Source organism: Manacus vitellinus, unplaced genomic scaffold (genome assembly GCF_001715985.3).
Source record: "Manacus vitellinus isolate BGI_N305 unplaced genomic scaffold, ASM171598v3 scaffold_63_pilon, whole genome shotgun sequence".
NCBI lineage: Eukaryota > Metazoa > Chordata > Aves > Passeriformes > Pipridae > Manacus > Manacus vitellinus.
The window spans coordinates 91,044-111,169 of NW_021940711.1; the positions used below are offsets into that span (position 1 = coordinate 91,044).

The 20,126-nt window shown below is 52.2% G+C and overlaps 1 protein-coding gene across 1 annotated transcript in view; it reads right to left on the reverse strand.

Annotated features, from left to right (window-relative positions):
- The window catches only part of EPS8L2 (EPS8 like 2), a 48,376-nt gene that overhangs the window by 24,967 nt on the left and 3,283 nt on the right, over positions 1 to 20,126 (reverse strand). Inside the window, exons 2-3 of the mRNA XM_008926468.3 lie at positions 6,343 to 6,407; positions 5,165 to 5,220 (exon numbers count right to left, since the gene is read on the reverse strand). Of these exons, the coding sequence (XP_008924716.2) occupies positions 5,165 to 5,220; positions 6,343 to 6,386 (100 nt within the window). The 5' untranslated portion in view covers positions 6,387 to 6,407. The remainder of the gene's footprint in view (positions 1 to 5,164; positions 5,221 to 6,342; positions 6,408 to 20,126) is intronic.

Sequence of the window (20,126 nt, forward strand, 5' to 3'; positions counted from 1 at the left end):
GAATATCTTTGCAGCTTAGGAAGCATCAAGCTCTCTGGGTGTGCTGTTACATCTGGAGCTGGTCTCTACTGGTGGCTGTGGCACTGGGAATCTCTGCCTGGGGCAGCTGTCGCTCCTGGCTGGTGTGTGAGGACAGCTCTGGAAGCTCTGGGAGTGAATGACCCGGCTCTCCTGGAGGTGTGAATGGGCTGTGGCAGCAGGGAGCAGGAGCCAGGTGCCACAGGGCTGAATTCCTACTCCACACGCTTCCTATTTGCACAGCTCAGGCCCAGTGCTCACATTCCTGGTTTATTAGCTGAAGACACAACCCACTCCAGGAGAGCAAACAAAAACCTGACCCAGCTCCCGGGTTGTGCAAGGTCTGAGCACATGAGGAACAGTGTGGGTTTGTGTCCAGCACGGCCGTGCTGCTCGAGCAGGATCAGCGGGGGATTGAGGAGCGGCGGGGGAGGCTCGTGGGGAGGGATGTTCCTTCTTGCCTTTACAACCAGAGCTGGGAGAAATCTGCCAAATTATTTTTCATCAAACAACCCAAAGTGGTGTTTTCTGAACTTCCCATAGCTGGTAACGACATTTTTTGAATGTCAGAGTACAATAAGTAAGATTGGGGGAACCTTGATTTAGTTAAAGATTAATTTGCTTTACTTGGGGATCAAAAAAATTCATAATGAAAAGTTGGTAGTTTTTTGGTTTTGTTTGTTTGTTTGTTTTCATTGTTATTAAGTGCCACAGCTTTTTTTCCCAAGGTAATTGGGCACATCCAAAATGCCACTTCCATTTAGGAAAATGTTCCTTTGAGTAAGCTCTGAGCAAGCTCTGAGCAGTTACTCCATCCAAGGAGAAAACTTGCGCTCAACAGTTTTGAAGTGGCAAAGAAAAAAGGTTCCCTGGAGATGCTGAGCAGTGTCAGAGGTGGCAGATCCCTCCCCACAGCATCCCTGTCACTAACTGCCATCCCAAATTCCCAGCCAACAGCACCCAGAGCAGTGCCTGCCCCTCCCAGTAGCTCCAGTCAGGGCTGAGCTGAGCCAATGTGTTCCCTGTCTTACCCACCACTGGGGTTTGACCTGCAGGGACCAACAGGAATGTTGGCTTCTGATTTTTCTTCCAGCCCTGTTTCCAGTTGGAGTATTAAATGTCCAAGGCTTTGAATAAAGGGGTCACCCACACAGCAGCATCGGAGGGGAGCCGGGTAATCTGAACCTGGAATCTCTTGTGGGAAAGGGACCTGAAGAAAGGAGCTGAAGTGGCCCTGAGGGAGCAGTGCAGGAGGACAAGGGACTTATTCAGGGCTGGCAGTGGAGATGAGGAATTAATGGCCTAGGCAAGAAGGCTGGATCTTTGCTGGACCTCAGGCTTTCTCTCCAGTGAGATGAAAGCTTTAAAGACATGATGCTGAGTGGCACCATTCCGGTGCAGGCCCTGTTGGGAGACAAGGGGGTCTGTGGAGACTTCCAAGAGTCATTTTGTGACCACTGAACATAATTTACTCCTTCTCTGTCGGTGTGTTCTGCCTAGCCAGGGCCAAGCAGCCTCCTGTGGAGCCTCTCTGCCTGTGGCTCCCCAGGAAGATGATCCCTGTCCAGGGCCAGGCTGGGCAGGAAGTGGCTCCTCTCTTTGTGCTGGTGCCCCGTGTCCTGTTACGGCGCCGAGGCCTGGCTTGGGTTACGGGGGTGCAGTGTCAAGTGGCCGCACCTCAGCGCCGCGCTCCGCAGCCTCACTCAGCCTCCACAGTTCCTCTTCCAGCCCTGTGCCCTGTCGGGTTCTGGTCTGTCCCACAAAGGAGTGTATTGAGCATGGAGCAGGCAGGGGCCTGATCTCACAGGTTTTCCTGAGGTGCAGCTGAGCACTGCAGGGACAGATGGAACCAAACAGAAAAACTGCTGCTTCCCACAGCCCCCCGAGAAATCACTGTCACATCAAACTGCCCTGGGCTCAGCAGCTTCTCCTGGCTGTGCTGCCTGATCCTTCTGGGCAGCCAGCACTGTCTGAGCAGCTGTGGGAGCAGTTGAGGGCACACCTGCAGGAGCTCACCTGAGACCCCTCTCTAAGGGGTGGCAGTGGCTTTGCTGCTGTGGGGAGCACTGGGCAGAAGCACTTCCTGCCATCCCCTCCTGTGGGCTCTGCCCAGCCATGCTGGTTTCCCCCCCAGGCTTTCATCCAGGCTGAGCAGAGCCCGTAAGCCGAGAAGCCGCCTAAATTATTTATGGGGTGCATTAACATTTATTCAGCCGCTGGCTGTGCAGGGAGGAAGGTGGCAACTTGATAGGTGCCAGCCATTCCCCTGCTGCCAGCTGAGCTGGGGCTCAGCTCCTGCAGCCACAGACCTTTCCAGAATGTGGAGCTGAACAAATGGGATGCTGTTTTGCTAAGGGGGGAGGACAGGATGAGTGTCCTGCTCCTCTGAGAGCCGGGAAATGCCACTGAGGGTGGCTGACCAGTTAGAAAGTGTATCCAGCTCTGGTAGGGATAGAGCCAGGGGAGGGTATCTCGGGCATTTAAGCCAATTTCTTTGCAGAATTCCCTTTGGTTTTCTCTCCCTATCCCTCTGTGCTCACCACAGTGAAGAAGACGTGGTGGTGGGCAATGTACTTAGTGACCAAGGCAACTTCAGCAGGCCAAGGGTGACACCAGGGCCATGAGCCTGTGTCCTGTGAGGACCTTCACACTATGTCCTGGAGCCCCCAGGGCAACCCCCCACCTTCATCACCCAGTTGCCTTTCTGTGCACAGCCTTGAGCTGCTACTCTGCTCCAGCCTCACCACCCTGATTTTAAATATCCCTCTCCAGGGTCTCACCTGAGGTGGGTTTAATATTCCCAATAAGCCCCTGTTGATCCCGGGGACACCTTGGCCCTCAGGTAACACTGTGTACCTGCATTTGGCACCCCTGTCACGTTAGGCCAGCAGCGTTGTAGAAAAAACATCTTTGAAAAGCTAAACCCAAGGCCTTGTTCACCAAGAAATAATATTTAGACACCTGTGTGCATTGGAGCATCTGTGATCATTACCCAGCAAGTTTTGAATGCAGTGGATGCCTGTGTGCTGGGAATCTGGGAGTCACTGCACTCATTTCTTGGGGGTCTGGCAGTGTACAGACTGAGGGTCCAACCTGATTGCACTGGAGAAAAATGGGAATATGGAAAGTCTTGTCAGCTCCAAACGTCCCTAAGCAGCATCATAATCACATAATGAAGGCCAGCTCGGCTTGGTGTGATTTGTTTCATTATAAAACATAATTCTCCCTGGAATTTTAGTTCTTGCCTGCCCTCTACCCCCAAATGTGCCAGCTCACAGCAGAAATTAATGCTGGGGGAGGGAGGATCCGAGTGGGAAGGGGACCAAGACATTTAAATATTGTTTTGCACGTGCTGAGTGCCCTTTCCTGAACTAAGGGGTGGGCTTCCAGTGCTGCCAAGCAAAATCCCTCTGGATATGCTCGTGCAGGAGCTGAGCCGGCCAACAGCCTCAGATCTGTGCAGGGAATGCCTGCAGGGCTTGTTCTGTGCTCCAGCAGAGGCAGGGAAATAATAGGCAGCTGTTTTACTCCTCTTGAGGATTTGGCCCAGGGACGTACAGTCCTCATTTAAGGTTTGCTGGAATTTGGTCAGAGAGGTCCCAACCCTGGTGAAATTTGCTTTTGGGGTGTGTTCATGCGAAAAAATGTAAAAGATGGAATTCTGTGTTGAAAAGTGCTTATTTGAGAGCTGTGTTTGTTCTAAAGGCAGTCTGTCAGCCTTTCCCCTGGCTGGTTTTTGTGGCAGAGCCATCCTGGGGTGCTCCCTGCTCCCTGTGCCATGGCACCATCAGCCTTGGGCTCAGCGTTAGATCCCGCCCTGGAACCCTGTCAGCTCGGAGCCCTGGGCCCCTGCCCCCATGGGTGCCAACCCACACACCTGCATGGCTCCACCACCACTGTCAGCTCCTGGCTTCGTTTTTACCCCCCTCTGTACTCCTGTTTACATGGAAACCACAGGCCTGCCCCTGGGGGGATGTGCCGGAGTTTCAGTGCACAGCTGAAGGAATGATGCCCTTGGAGGCAGGAGGAGTTTGTCTGAACTGGCAGTCCTGTGTGCACTCAAAATTTCCACACCTCATCATCTTGCTTCTTTATCATGTGTCCTTCCATCTCCCCCACTTGGCACCTGCCCGTCCTGCAGCATCCAGGGCAGCGCAAATTTCTGCTCTGCCTGTATCCCTATGTTTCATTCATTGGCAGCTAATTGAAGTTAGTTACCAATGGCTTTGTTTAACACTAAGTGCAGCCCCTGCCATCCCACTTCTCCCCAGTGAGATAAGTCACTTGTGGGACACTGCTCCAGGCTACTCCACTTGGATAAACCTTCAGCCAAAACCCTATGGCAACCAAAGTCACTTCTCAGGGACAAACAAACCACCTTGGCAGCTCATAGCTGCTGAGGGTGATTTCTAATCAAATAGATCTCCAAGGAGAAACACACACATCCTGTTCATTCCCAATGAAACATCAACCGTGTAAATCCCAGCTCTCGAGAGGAAGAGTTTGCAGGCTCAGACTCCCCAAGAGCTGCGAGCGTTCCCCCAGACAACTCCTGTCTTCCCAGGGAATAACTGAAGGAGGTGATTTCTCACAAGACTTTCTGCTTGTTCAGCCCACCCCACAGGCCAAATCTTCCCCTGGGGAACATTGAAAGAGCTGCTCAGACCAAGACTAACTGTTTTTGGTACGTAAATGTTCTCTGTGGTGGTTTGTGAACAAGCTGCCTCTTGGGCTGTGCACAAACACCCATCCTACCCATTCCCTGCACTTCCAAAGAGCCAAAGGGCACCGGAGTTTTCATGGTTCACTGAGTAGTTAGAAGAGGATAATCATTAACCTGCTGAGGACAGTCTTTCTTTTGTGAGGTCCTTTATCAGGGGATCTTGCTAACAGACCTGGGGAGGATCTGGATGGGGGAAGCAGTGTTCTGTTCCCACAAAATCTCAGCTGTCCCCAGTGCGGGAGGTGTTGGCACAGACATAAGATGTGTTTTTGCCGCCAGGTCAGGCCAGCCTGTCATGTATGGAGCTCTGGATTCATGTGGCTTTGGTTGAGTTCCAGCCTAGAACTCCCCAACAGCCCGTCCAGCTCTCCAGAGGTGCCTTTGCTATAGGAAACTTGGCATGTGTTTGTGGACACGACTCACCGTACAGGTCCTTCGCGCTCAGCTTGGAGGCTCCATCAGCTTTGCCCATGCTGCCACTGGAAAAGGAGGAGGGTACAAATCAACCATCAGCTCCCAAATCTTTTTAACATCAGCTTTCACACAGCAGCTCTGCAGCTGTCCCAGAGGGACCAGCCCTTCCTTTCCTCCCCATCACATCCATCGGATGTGGTACATCTCCGAATTACCAGGGAGAGCATTTCCTCGTGGACTGTGCCGGCTCTCCTTGTGCAACCCTACCTGTTATCCACACCACGGGGACATGTCACTGAGCCCTGCACTGGAAACAGGAGATGGAGCAGCCCAGCCAGGCCTGTCCCACTAGAGTTACCTGCACACGGTGTCCTGGGAAGGACAGTGCTTCCGGAGGGGCTGCTTTAAGGACCCCAGCTCCCAGTGTGCCATAAGGGAAGTTGTTCCAGGGAACAGCCCAGGTAAATGGAGATCCCTCTGTGTTATGCCTGAGTACCCCTGAACCTGAGGCAGTGTAAGAGCCAAGATCATGATCCCTTCTGAATGGACCTGTTGGAGATGTACCCCTTTGAAGGCAGGTGCTCAGGTATAGAACATATCCCATGTAAAAATGTGGGAGGACAGAACTCTGTGCAAACAGCTGGATTTTGGGGTGTCAGGTCCCTAAGCACCACCATGTAGGGCCATCCCCGTGCCTGGGTCATGGGTAGGACTGAGCAGCCAGGAAATAACAGCGTTTCCTCTGGCAGAGGAGGATCCAAGCAGGATCTGAGGTGCTGTGGACAGGCTGTCTGGCACGGAGCAGTAGCCTGTGGGTGCACAGGGGCACCTTCTCCTCTGTCACCATGTCCCCTTGAGGGCAGACAGCAATTCATGGTGCTCTTACACTGTGCAGGAAGGAGGGAGAGACCTGGTGGCTGTGGCTCCACTGGGAAGCTGCTCTGGGCTGCTGTAGCCCCAAGGCTGAAGGTGGAGAGGCTTCTGGTGTCCCTCTCCTCTCTCCACCTGATGTGGCCTTATCAAACCACAGCACACAGAGCAGGTGATGTGTGAGGCAGGGCCAGGTTCTGAGGTGCCCAGGAAGGGTGAAACAAACACCAGGGATTTTGGGGACAAGCGCGAGCACTTGGAGCATCCCCTGATGGTAGGAAGGAGTGGTGGAGGAAGCCCACCATGGAGATCCTTACTTGGATGAGCTGGGGTTGCTGCTGAGGGATCCCTTGTGACTCATGTTGCTTCACAGGCCGGGCAACTGCAGCAGAAGCAGAAGAGACAGTGTCAGTGGTTATAAAACAGGCTGTCAGGTGATTCATCCCTGTGCATCCTGCCCTTCCTGCTCTGAGTTGGGGTCTCCGAGCAGATGGAGCAGTCGGGTGAGCACAGGGGGGCTCCCTCCTGCTCCCAGACACCTCTCCTTGCTGTGACCTGGGCTGGAGGTGACACATCTCAGGATGCTTTCTCAAAACCTTTTTCCTCTTCTCGCTCTTGCCCATCCCTTCCAGGCACACCCCAAATCGGTGGCATTCCAGCACGTCTTTCCCCAGCAGTGCTGCCCTACCTGAGGTTTAACAGGGACTGAGGTGACCTTTGCCTTCCCAGCATGTCCCTGTGCCCATGTGCTCATGGCTGTGTGTCCTGAGTCATTTGTCATGCCTAGAGTGCCATTCACTTCGCTTTTGTTATGTGGTAATTTTAAGCTCTACACCAGCTGTTCAAGTATCTTTATGAGGGGATTACCCACATAAAGAAAAGTGGAATAACTGAATGCTGCTCCACTGGCAGCACAAGGATGGAGGAAATTGGGCTGAGGTGGCTGAGTGCTTGGTGAGGGGCAGACAGGCTCAGTTCAGATTTTTTTCCTCCTCTTTCAGATGAGAATCATAAATAATGTGGGAGAAGATGTGAGAGAGATCCAGGCACTGCTCTGACAGCAGAACTGCAAGGGGTGGGGGGGGTGGAAGGGGAAAACAAGATATAAAAAATCTCAGGAAATACTTTGTATTGGCATCCAAGATCTTCACCTCTGCTCCAGTGTGTGAGCTGAAGGGAAGCCAAGGCAAAGTCTGAAAGGTTTCTTAGTTCACTTCAGGAAAGCTCAGGGGCACCTCTGTGCCTGGGTTGGACCCTGCTCACCTCCTGATAAGTTTGTCAGAAATCAAAGGTTTCTTTAAAATACTCATTGTTGGCTTGAAGGAAGAAGTTGCTCAATGTCCTCACTGGGATTTCCTGTGAGGGGACCTCTGAGTGTGCTTGGCATGTGCTAGGGGCTGCCCTGACAGCTATGGGCAGGCAGTGGAGCTTCCTCTCAAGGCTTGGTCTTCACTGGATTTAGGCTGAAGTGTGTGTAATCCCCAGGGAATACTTAGGAGTCATCCCTGCCACCTGGGATTTCCCCTCTGCTGCAGGGCTTGTTGTATCATCAGCAGACCTGCCCTAGATTCCTTACGTATCCGTTTTTATTCCGTGTGTTGGAAACACTCATTTGTGGTATTTTGCTCCATGTGTTTCACCCTGAGGTGAGGGCAGAGACAGTTTTCTCACTGATCTTATCAGCCCTGCCAGAGGGATGTGTTTATGGAGATGTAGCTCTGCAGGTGAAGCTGCACACAGAGTGTACGGAGAACCCTGGCACATTTTGGGCTCGGCCTCACAACTCGCAGCCTCTTTACTGTCCCAGTAACCCTCCTAAGCACTGAGGCACTGCTAGAAATGACTCTCACGTGCATTTTGGAGCAAGTATATTCTTCCTTTTTCATCTCTCTTGTGGTCAATGCTGAAGTCCCTACACACACTTATATACAGGTCTAAATTCTTATTCACCTTAGAATAGAAACTTGGTGTTCTGCCAACCCCTCTGAGTGTAATAAAACCCATCCCTGTGCCCAAGCTTGGGTACCTGTGAATTTTTCCTCCCTTAATAGCTGTCTACTGGTTTCCTTTTACAGTCCTCAAACTGTTCCTATCTCCCAGATCTCCGTGTGCATTAGCATAAGGTACCTGGAAAAGGGAACTTGTGCTCTTAAAAACCCCGCTCTGCTCTGTTTCCTCTGCACCACCCAATCACTTGAGTCCCACAGCTGATGATAGATGGGAATGTTTCTGCATGTTAATGTCATATTTCTGGCTCCCTTTCACTTACTGCCCCAGGGCTGTGTCCATAATGGACTGAAATCCAGGTTACTCCAGCAGGAATGTGGCACCGAGTGTGGCCCATGGAGCTCACAGCAGGTCCCAGGCCCCAGCTAGGAAGCAACAGGAGGAACCAGGGATGCAGCCATGGTCACCGTGGTTTTTGCTTCTCCTTCCCAAGCTCTGTTCAAAAGAAAAGCTGGGATCTGCTCTTGGAGAGGCCCATCTGGCAGTGGCAGAGGGTCCTGCTCAGCTTTGTGGGTGAAGCAGGACCAGCCCTAAAATGAGGCAATTCTTCATCTCATGTTGGTCAATAAAGTACTGATGGGATAAGCTGGGCTCCCCTGATGAAGGCAGGATAAGCTAGCCTGGAAGGTTGTCCTCCCTTCCAGGGTGCCTCTGTCCCGAAGAGGCCATGGAACTAGAAGCAGTGTAAATGGCTGCCCAGCCAGCACGTCCTTATCGTGCTGGGCTCCCTTTTCTCTGGTTTTTCCTGCTGTTTTGCTGCCTTGCCCTTTGCCCGGCTCTGCCTGCTGTGCTCAGGGCCGGGGCTGTGCCCAGGCTGTGGGACTTACGGAGGGTGTGGTGTGTGCTGGCCAAGTTAAACCAGGCCAGAGCCTCGTGCCAGAGCTTTTAATTCAGCGTAAATTACCTGATATTAATTGACTTCGAGCTGGAAGACTGGGAGGGGGAAGGGCACGTTTCTAAGGGCTTGGAGACTTTATAATGAGTTTGCTAAATCAAGAGACAACTGGGCTTGAGGAAGGTGAGGGAGGGGCTGAGAGCACTTCCCCTTCAGTGCGGGCAGAGCCAAAGATGGGAGAGATGAAGCTGTGGGGTAGTGGCTGGCGTTCCCCAGGTTCCCTCTCCCCATGGGAGCATCCCCAAGAGCTCCCACAGGCTGCAGCCTCTTCCAGATGTTGTCTTCTCCCTGCCCTGATTAGAGTGTTCCGATCTCCCTCTTATCTCCCAGCAGGTGTGGCTGCTCCCTCCTCCCCCAGCGGGGTGACTGCAGGGCGGGAAGAGAGAGGCAGATTTTGCCGTGCAATGTGCGGCTGTGCCGGCATCATCTTTGACTCAGACTCAGCAAATCCAGTTTTGGGACCATCACCTGCCCTTCTGCTGGTGCAGGGCAGTGTTTGTGTGTGTCACCTGGCAAGGCAGCTCACTGTTGCACAGTGTGGAATGGGATAGGGACTCCAGGAGCTCAGGTGGGCTCACATTCTGGTCGCTTCTACTGGAGTGACTACAGGGAAGTACAACTGCACGGCTAAAGCCTGGCACTGTGATCTGTCCCGGGACAGGCAATCCCAGAGGGAATTAGGGAGGCCAGCACAACTCAGTGCTGAAGGACATGGAGGTGAGTGAAGTCATCTTGTACTTTAAAGCACAGGAAACCTCACTCCCTGACTTTCCGGCCACTCTTATCCTTGGAGGTCAAATATCCTCCCGAAGACACGCGGAGCCGTGACGGGAGCCTGGCATTGTCTGTGCTGCACTTCTGTGCTTTTATAGCAAATGGATGCTGGCCATGCATTGTTTGGACTTTCCCTGAGTCTCTTTGAAGAGGGAACTGTGACATTGATCCCTCTTCTCCAAGGGTGGGGAAGCTCTTTGGGAGGGGAAAGACTAATATCTCTTTCTCCTCTTTGGGCTGATTTCTGCTATTGTTGTACTTTATTAGGTATAGTTGTCTCTTATCTGCTGTGGTCAGACATTTTTGTTCTTATAGGACATGGAAAGAACATGAAAAATTCTGGATTTGGGTAAAAACCGGACAACTTGAAAATGTGAAATACTAGTGGTTTTTTTAGGGCTATTATTATTATCATCACTGCTAATAACAGCAGCATCTGGTGTCTGTGAGTGCTTTTCTTGATGGGTCTAAGACCTTCAAGACTGAGATTGGGTTTGTTGGTATCAGAGAATATTAGGAAGTGATTGTAGCAGCAGGGGAAGTGCTGCTCAAAACACTACAGCTTTTGCTGGAACAGAATTAAAATATGGTGAAACCCCCAAACCCTTAAGCTAAGTGACCTAGGAGGAATAGCAAGTTTTTCCAAGCATGCTGTAACCCAGTTCTAACAGACCTTGTCTGTGTTTCCATCAGTCATCCCATGGAAATCTGCCTGGGGTGACAGGACTTCCGAATTCCCATGTCAGCCACGGGGAAGGGAGTCTCTGCACCCAGAGATTCTGGGGCTTGGGCAGAGGTGAGATACACGTGATGAAAATGTCCTGCCGCGGGGAGGGGTCCGATAGGAGGCGGGTGCTGCTCTCCGTGAGTGTGTCCCGACCCCGCGGGATGGGCCAGGCAGGAATGCTGGACTGGCAACAGCCTGGGGAGTAACATAAAGCTCAGGGAGCAACATGAGCTGGGCACCACACGATGTTATCTTTTACACTTCCCAGGCCAACAAAGTGCTGTCTGTTAGGGCTGCTGGGTGTTTCCATCTGGGAATGTTGTGCTGGAGTAAGCTGTTTGATGGGCTGTGCTGCGAAGTTCAGGCTGCTGAGACTCACAGGAGAGCAGAGGGAGCACTGGCACCCTGACACCCTGGTCCATGTGTCCTGCACTGTCCCTGCTCCAGACAGCCCCCCCAGCCCTGGGAGTATCCCACTGCCTCCCACAATCTGTCCTGCTCGCTGGGATGGTATGGAAGGATCTGGCAGGTTGGGAAGGCCACAGTCCACTAACAAAACAGCCCTGTGTGCTCAGGGCTGCTCATGTCATACCAAGAGTCCTAAATTCACACAAACTAGTTTAGATCTCTAAAAGTCCTTGTGAGATGGACCCTGGGGGTCTGTGATTGACCTGAGAACTTCACATGGGTCCCTGGTCCAGCCTCCTAACGATGGAACCACCCTGCTCCTGCTTTTAGTTGCTTGTGGAGCGTGTGGAGCTGCAGGGTGTGCGTGGCACGTCCCACGTTACAGCAGTGACAGTCACCGTGTATGACCTGCCAGGGGTCTGGCAGGAACACTCCCTGCTCTGCACATCGGATTTTTCACATTGTGGAGATTCTCCAAAGACAAGCACCTGGATAAATATAGCCCAGCCCAACAGGTCTGGGCAGAGAGGAACCAAGTGTTCCTCAACCTCCGTGGGAGAAGTGGCAGCAGCTCTTTTGGACTGAGGCACCTCAGACCTACAGCCACCCTTGGCCCAGCTTTGGTGGACACTGACCACCTTTGTTTGAGTCCCCTCTGGATTTACTGTTGGACCCCAAGGGGCTGAAATGGAGCCTTTGGAGCTCGGAAACACAAACTGGCACCACGGAGCAAAGTGCCAATATTGACAAACTCCTGATGGGAGATTCACAGAGAACCTAGAGAGAGCATGGGCAGGCACCCCGTGCCCCCCCAAACACACACCCTTGTGTGTCCATAGGTGATCCACAGAGAGACCCTGGAGACCCTCAGTGCCCACAGGCTGGAGTGGGAGAGGAAGGTGCTGAACCAAAAACTAGGAGCTTTTACACTCCTGCCAGAAAGTAAAACCTTCCTCCCGGAACTACAACCAAAAGCAAGTCTAGACAGTGCCCTGCTTTATAAATACCCAGGGAAAATGCACAAACAGCCACAGTCTCCAAGATCTTGGGAAAAAACTGGAAGCTGACTCCACCACCCCTTGGAAAGAGTTGTTTTCAGAGTCCCCGTGCTGAGTCACAGCTCCTGGATTTACGCTTTTCCTCTCTGTTGGAGGAATTCCGCAGAGGCTGGGTGGAGGGAAAACAGGGAGCAGGTTTGGGCTTGCTGTGTGTCCTGCCAGGGGTTCCAAGGTGAGCATTATCCACGCTTGGGCTGCAGTTTAGAAAGCTGGAGAGCCAGGCCCAGAAATAGTGTGTTAAATATTAATGGATGCTTTTGGAAAATGGAAGGAGACAGATGAGTGTTCCTCGTATAAAAGCTCATTAAATGGTTAAATTAAAAGACCCCAGTTCAAAACTACCTGACTGGGAGAAAGTGTCACATGAGTCACTTGTACTCCCCAGGAACAAAACCCAGCATGACTGTGGTAGGTTGACCAGCCAGACCCAATGCAATGACACGTTCCCTCGGCTTCCTGGGAAGAGAGGAGAGTTGTGAGGAATTTTGTAGCTGTTTTCCTCTGTCCTGTTTTTATTTTGTACCCACACCTTCTGTGAGCTAAGCCTGTCCCTGTCACCACCCAGCTCCTGGGAGGTGGGAGCCAAGGAGCTGTGGGAGGCTGGAGCTGGCTGTGGGACTGTCTGGGCAGGACGTGAGGGACCTGTGGGTGTAGCACGCCTGGTACCCAGAAAGTTTGCTGAAGAAAGCACTGGAAGAAAGGTGGTTGTCATGCTGAAGGTTTCTCTGCCCTGTGTCCTTATTCACCCCACACCCCAAAAATGATCCCAAGTCCTGTCCTGGAGCTGTGCTCTGGGCAGTGGATCACTGGGAGCGAGGGGGTTAGAGCTGGGATTTTTAGAAGTGCTAAGGATTGAAAGGGAGCCTTTTTCATTGCTCTGGGTAGAAATCAGCACTCGGACATCAGGCCAGTAAAAACAGGGAGTGACTCTGCCTGTGTGTGTCATACTCCAGAGCAGGATGGGTAACAGCCCCAGCCCAGCCTGGAGGAGGGCATTGAATTGCCTCTGTGTTCAGGAAAACACCAAAATCCTGTGTGTAACCTCTGTGTGTTCGTGTCCCTGGCTGCAGGCACCAGAGCTGTTCCTCATGTGCACCTCCTGTATAGCTGGAATATTTCTCTGAGTTTTTTTCCAAGCCTGAAGGCATTTGTGGAACAGCTGGGAGGGTTGGTGAAAGGCTGGCACCAGTGGGGATTGTGGACTCCCCATCCCTGGGAGTGTCCAAGGCCAGGTTGGACGGGGCTCGGGGCAACCTGGGCTAATGGAAGGTGTCCCTGCCCATGGCAGGGGGTGGGACTGGATGGGCTTTAAGGTCCCTTCCAACCCAAACCATTCCAGATTCTAGGAGGACAGGCTTGAGCTGGGATGGAGTTGTGAGGGTTCCTGCTGCTTCCTGCAGTGCTGTCACAGCTCTGATGGAGACAAGCACAGCAAAGGGGTGTTTTTCATGGTGGGATTTCAAGGACCAAAGCTCAGGGCTGTCACATCCTTGCTGAAAGGTGGTGTCCTGTTGACCGACAGCAAAATTGCTTCTTCCAGAAGCTTCAAGGCTGCCTGGTCCAACACGGACCGTGCCGATAACCCCGGGGTGGTCCTGGTTCATCCCAGTGGGGATCAATCATTTCTGCCCAGGTGTGGGTGTACAGGTGCAAGAGCTTGGCCTTGCTGTCAGCACTGCTTTCAGTTAATCACTCAAGTGCCTTAATTGTCCATTAAATCCTTACTTTAATGTGTAAGTACAGGGTGCCCTCCCTCCCCTCAGTCCTGGGCAATCCCTACGAGCCAGCCTCAGCATTCCTGCTTCCTCTCCTCTTTTATGGGACCTGTAATCCTAACAGAGAAATTTGGCAGGTGGATTCATTTTCCACATTAATTCCCAACCTGTAGCCCCAGGCAGGCCGTGATCCACCTGACCATCCCTGCCTGGCTACTGCCAGCCCCAACTGGGCTGCAGTGCTTCAAGGAGGGATGGATGGGAGATATGGTTGGTCCCTCACCCTCTCAAGAGGGGCACAGGGAGTGTTGCTTGTCAGTGGACTCCCCCATCCTGACTGGTTTGTGAGCAAATGGAGGTGTTGAGATCCATGGGACCTTTCCACCACCTCCTGCTAAAGGCAGGGCATTTGTGGTCACTCCCTGAAATGCTGATTCACTTCCCTGGCAGAAACTCAGGCATGTAGCAGAGCAGCCACTGTGCCAGGAGCTTTTCTCCATCAGAGATTTTCTCCATCAGAGAAAAGCTGTTCTTGGGCTCAGAGCCACTCTGGGGCCACGTTTAGCTTCAGTTTGCCTCCAGCATGGTCAGCTCGGAGTCTCTGGGGTTGCAGTCAGATGATGATTGGTAAATCTGAACCAAGAAACTGGTAAATCTGAACTAAAAATCCTTCTCTCCCTGTGTAGGAAGGTCACAGCATCCTATCTTTCCCCATAGAAAGGGAGAAGGCAGCATCTCCCTCTGCCTATTCCCTTTCCAAATCTCTGCCTACAGCAGTTGGGGCTTGGGAAACAGCAATATTTTTCATTTCCTGCTGTAAAACTCACCCTGGGCTTTTTGCTGGGATGGTGGGGCAGAAGTTTTGAGGGAGGAGAGTCATCTCTTAAAAATCTCATTTGATGTTTAAGGCTTTTGCAGCTTTTTTTAGGCTAATCATGACAACATTCATTGCCATCTCTTCCCATCCCATTTTGTGCTTCCTACTCATATCCTGTCTGTATATTTTTGGCCATTTGTAACAATTCATTGGAGCTAAAACTTGGCACATGGGAGCTGGGCTCCAAGTGTCACTGCAGGAAAGCAGGCTGACACCAGTTTAACCAGCTCAGTGGTGGCCCCCAGAAATGTGTTGGGGTTCAGGTCAGCTTTTGGTGTGACAGCAGCACTTTGGTATTTTTAGCAGTAGTCTAATGTAGCTTTTTCCTTCTGTGGTTGGTATTTTCATATATGTCTCATGGTAGATAAAATTTTGTATGGAAAAAATGGTGAATTATCCCTTCCCAGTCGCCTGTGAAAGGCAGAAATGGGAGTTTTGCTGTCCATCATTTATTTGTTTTACCTTCAAAACGCTGAGATTTTTGGATTCTCACAGGAACCATAATGTTCAGTGCTGGGGCAAAACATGTTCTGTTGTACAATACTTAACTAAACTCTCACACCTAGCTGGGGGAAGCCCTGCTCTGCTTTTGGGGTCAGAAGACAAGATGCACAGTCACAGGAAATCACTGGGTTGATTTCTGATGTTTGGGCTTTTAGTGAAGCTGTGGGTGAGGCCACGGGAGGGTTTTGCAGCCTGAACATCCAGTTACCCATTAACCAGAACAGTCCCTGGAGAGATCATTCCAAAACCAAAATAAAACCCATTCCCTTTGCCCTTTGTTTTGTACAGAATAGAAGGATGTGTGAGGCTGGGTTTATCAAAATAATTCACATGGCAGTTTCTAATCTTGCGGTGCAGAAATGTTTTAACAATCTTGCCACAAAATAATTAATCTCCTCCGAGGGCGAGGAGGAAAAGGCACAATTGGTCCCTGCAGAGTCTGGGATGGGAGTGTGAGCTGGGCTAGGGGGCACCGGAGTGATTCCAGGGCTGGGAAGGGAGAGATGAGTTTCCTGCAGTGCCCCAAGGAGGAAAGGTTTCACTGGGCACTCCTGCGTGGCCCCAGGGCTCGGCACAGGGCTTTCCAGTGCCACAGAGCTAGAGCTGTGCAGGGGGACCCAAGGAGATGCTCTCTGCTGTGGGAGCCTCGGCCCTGGGCAGCAGGTTTGCCCAGAGAGGTTGTGCTGCCTCGTTCTTGGAGATTTTCAAGAACAGCTGGAGGGAACTGTGCAGCCTGCTCTGATTGCAGAGCTGACCCTGCCTGGGGTTGGACTGGAGACCCCCTGAGACCTTGTGATCCTCAGAGGAGACGGGCAAGGAGCAAGAAAGCCCTTTCTGCCACGTGGGCAAGGTGTGCTTGCAAGGATCAGGGTATGGGCACATGGTGGTGCCCACACAGGCCACGTGGATGCTCCTGCAGCCAAAGGAGAGCCGGGGTGGTGCTTTCCACAGCCTGGGCTTAAAACCACTGAGCTCTCCTCGCTGGCCTGTCTTTAGAGTCTGATCCTTAAATGAGCCACAGGTTTATGGGTCACCTTTGGAGCAGGAGAAGGTTGGCAGAAGCAGGGTTGTGCCTAAACATGCACATTGGAGAACCTGGCATATTCTGGGAAGGTTGTTCTGAAGAAAGGGGCAGGTGGCCCCGAGAGCTCAGGAATATCCATGGTTTTGGGAAGGACAAAGTGCTGTTCCTGGTGCTCCTGAGTCCTACCTGGGGGCTGCTGCTGAGCTCATGGATGTCTTGAGCTACCCAAGTTGTCCTTTAGCTCGAGTTGTCGAGGGCAGGATTCCAAGATGAGGACCTGAGTGCCCATCACCAGCCCAGGAGTGGAGCATGGCCACTGTGAGCAGAGTCCTGGCAGCTGCAGGCACCTGGCAAGGATGGATCCCACTGGAGTCAGCTCCAGGGAAACAGCAGGGACTGCTGAGTGTGGTGGCAGCCCGGGTCTCCCCCACAGCCTTCTCCTTTGACTCCTTCTCACCTTTGACTGTTTGCTCACCAGGTCTTGGCAGGCAGGGAGCAGGGAGCAGGAGTGTCTCCAGGCTCATGCCAGGTGTGGAGCAGATGTTCTGGGACCTGTCTGGTCTAGTTTCCATGTGGCAGGGCTTTGACTGCTCGGATGGTTTCAGTTCTCACTTCCTGGGCACAACATTTCCTTCCGCGGAGCAGTCACAGGGGCTGGAGCTCCTCTCCTCCCTTCCATCCTCTCTTGTGCTCAGAGGAGCCAGAAGCAGCTGCCTGGACATGGAGTGGTCCATCACCCCTCCCCTCACCTGCCCTCAGTTCCTGTTCAGGGGCAGGTTTGGATCACACACACGGCTGCAGCACATGTGGATCCCGGAGGAGAGGCCAAGACAGCGCAGGAGCATAGGAAGCCTCTCTGCACAGTTCCCCAGCCTCCAGCAGTGGGGGTGAAGAGCTCTCAGTACCCTTTGTCACCCCTGAATTTCTCCAGCTGCATTTGACCAGGCTGTTAAACTCTGGCCCATCCTGAATGGCCTGTGGCAGGGTGCTCCACGCTCTGCTCTGCGTGGTGTTCTCAGCCACCTCCTTTTGTTCCTGCCACACTTGCCAGCTGCTGGTTTTGTGGGATGCCCCCAGCTCTGTCAGCAGGAAGCAACTGTTCCCTCATTCCGTGTCTCCGTGCCACAGGTTCTATCTCAGATCTCAAGGAGAGCAGCACCTCAGTGTCCCTCTCCCAGGCTGAAGAGCATTGGAATTTCCATAACTGAAGTCACAGACACAGGGGCTCTTCCTGCTTTGATTTTAAGCTCAGAGCAGCTGCAGCAGTGGGAAGAGGTGCTTCCATGGCAAGAGATTGCTCAGGCAGCCGATGGCCTGACCACACCTTGGGTGTTACCTGCACAGCTCTGGTACATTTGCTCTCAATTTATCCTGCTGAACCTGCTCCTGCCTTGCTCTGTGCAGCAGCTCCTCTGACGGAGCCGCAACTTTTCTGCCTTTTTTTTTAGCTACTGAAACTTTATCAACTTATTTTCCAAGCAGCAGCAACTCAGAATAAACCTGACAGTCCTGGAGTTAACCCTGAGAGCCTTTCATGTCACTTTTACACTCCTGCCCTGCCCCTTCTATTGCAAAACAGGAGGAAAATAATCCAACCCCACATTTTCTCTGTGTTTTTCACATCCAGCCTACTCTGGCAGGAATGCCAGGTTGGAGTGATCATGCACCTGGATGCTAGACTGGAGTCTCCCTTCAACAGTTGGGTTCCCTGCTGTGGAAACTCTGCAGGGGCAGCTGGAGATTCTGACTTACTCCCTTTGGGAATCATGGAAACACAGAATAAACAGACAGAATCACAGAATCAGCCCTTTGACTTCAGTGGGGCCAACTGTCATTTCCATAGCTCAGATGTACCACTCCCCTCCTGCAGTTTGGAAAGGTTTGTGTTCTCCAGGTGAATAAACCTGTCCTGTTGTGGCCCGGTCCCAAACCCATCAGGAGATCAGGCAGGGATGCTGGAGTGCAGGTGCCTGGTGGTACAAGATCCTTCCCCTTGCCAGCCCAAGGGACTCTCTCCTCATGTGTAACTGAGCATGGATCAAGCCTGTAAAGTCCATGTATGAATTCCAGTCAGAGGATTTGCCTGGGTGCAGTCTGGGATTACCTTCCCCATCACAGAGGTCCTGCCTGTGTCACATGTCAAGGGACAACGTGCAAAACCCTTTTTGTGGTCAGTGTACATGGACTGAGGAGCCACCCCTGCTCTTAACCTTACATCCACACCTGCACAGCCTACCTGGCTACATGTTATTCCTCTTCCTTCTCCAAGGACTTTTGAAAGTCCAATATCTCAACCCAGGAGCAATGCCAGGAGCATCAGGTACTGAAAACAGGACAAACTGCCTGACTGTGTGAAAGTCAGTGTTCCAGGTTAACCCACAGGAATGGCCAGAGACAAGTCCATTTGCTTCTTCCCCAGAGGAAGACATTAAATACCTTTCCAGGGAAAAGAGGTTTTAATTAGTGCTCCCTTCTGCATAGAGCCTGGCTCTCCTCCTCTGTCTCCTCAGCCAAACACAGCTATAATTAAGAGGCAGCAGTATCAGAAATGAGAGCAGGCTCCAGCCTGTGATTTATTAAGGGATATCGTGGGTGCAATTACCTTTCTCTCTCCCACTCTCCCCGGTGTTTTTATGAAGTGAATTTACTGATGAAAGGATTGTCTCGGGCTCAGGCAAATGGACACCTCTGTGTTTGTCTTGGCACTGAGAGCGAAGGCAGAGTCACTGCTTTGCCTTCATACAGTCACCACTGAAAGCCTGACAACTGACTTACTATAGATCCTGGAATGCTTTGGGTTGGAAGGGACCTTCAAGCCCATCCAGTCCCACCCCTGGCCATGGACAAGGACACCTTCCACTATCCCAGGTTGCTCCAAGCCCCATCCAACCTGGCCTTGAACACTTCCAGGGATGGGGCAGTCACAGCTTCTCTGTGCGACCTGTGCCAGGGCCTCCCCACCCTCACAGGGAAGAATTTCTTCCCACTGTCCAACCTAAACCCACCATTCTTCAGCTTAAAGCCACTCCCCTTTGTCCTGCCACTCCATGCCCTTGTGAAAAGGACATGGAGGAGTTTGGAGGACTCGGAGGAATTTGTGTCCGCACGTCTCAGTTCTGACTGGTGGCAGCGGTGGGACGAGGAGCAACCCAGGGGAGTCCTGATGATGGCAATGAGCAGTGACAGGCCAGGACAAGCCACTGGCCTTGTCCACAGCAGTGAGATGAGTCAGGTTTGGGGTTCCCTTTGTATTTGCTGGTGAGAGAATTTGGGGGACGCGTGGCTTTGGGCGGCAGCTCCAGTTCCGATAGCCAACACCCGTAAGGCATGAAGAGATTCCAGCTATCTTGGCTCCCAGACGGTTCCCACTTTTGGTCATCTTCAGCGAGGGAAGTTAGGTGTAAACAGTCTGGGGGAGGGTGGTGTTGACTCAGCCTGTGCCTGTTCACCTGGTCTTAATCACCGTCCCAGCAGCAGCACTATTTCACTTTCTGAACCAGCCATGGGGTCTGAACTTTGATTTATTGCCATTCGGATGGGCTGCACTTTACCTTTGTAGTACATAAATCTGGACAGGTTGAGACTGATAAGACAGAGGGAAAAAAAACCAAGAAGGATCCAGGAAGGACTAAACTTAAACAAGTTCAAATTATGAAAAGCTTTTGGGGGCCAGTGCCCCAACCAGAAACCAAAAATAGGAAAGAATTTCCTGGCCTGTTCCAAGGTGGTGTTGAAAGACCCCAACCCACAAATGTGGAGTGTTACTGCTCCACCAGCCAGGCAAGGAGCTGCCCTCACCTGGGGCAAGGCTGGGTCAGAGGCCCATGAGCCATGAGGGCTCATTTGTGCCACACCTGCCCATCCCGACAGCCGGGGCTGTTGCAAAATGCCATCCTGCCCCTTCCTGCCCTGGGTCTTGACACTCAGCTCCTCCATCCAGCTGAAATGGCTGAGAGAAACTGTGGCAGTGTCCAGGCAGTGGGAAAGGAGAAGTGGGTTAATAGCTCAGCGGGTGAAGACCCAGCTGTGGACTGGATGTGGGAATGTGCCCCTGGCACTGGAGATGAGGATTTTGACATGTGAGATGTATTTGCCAGTCTCAGGAGAATAAG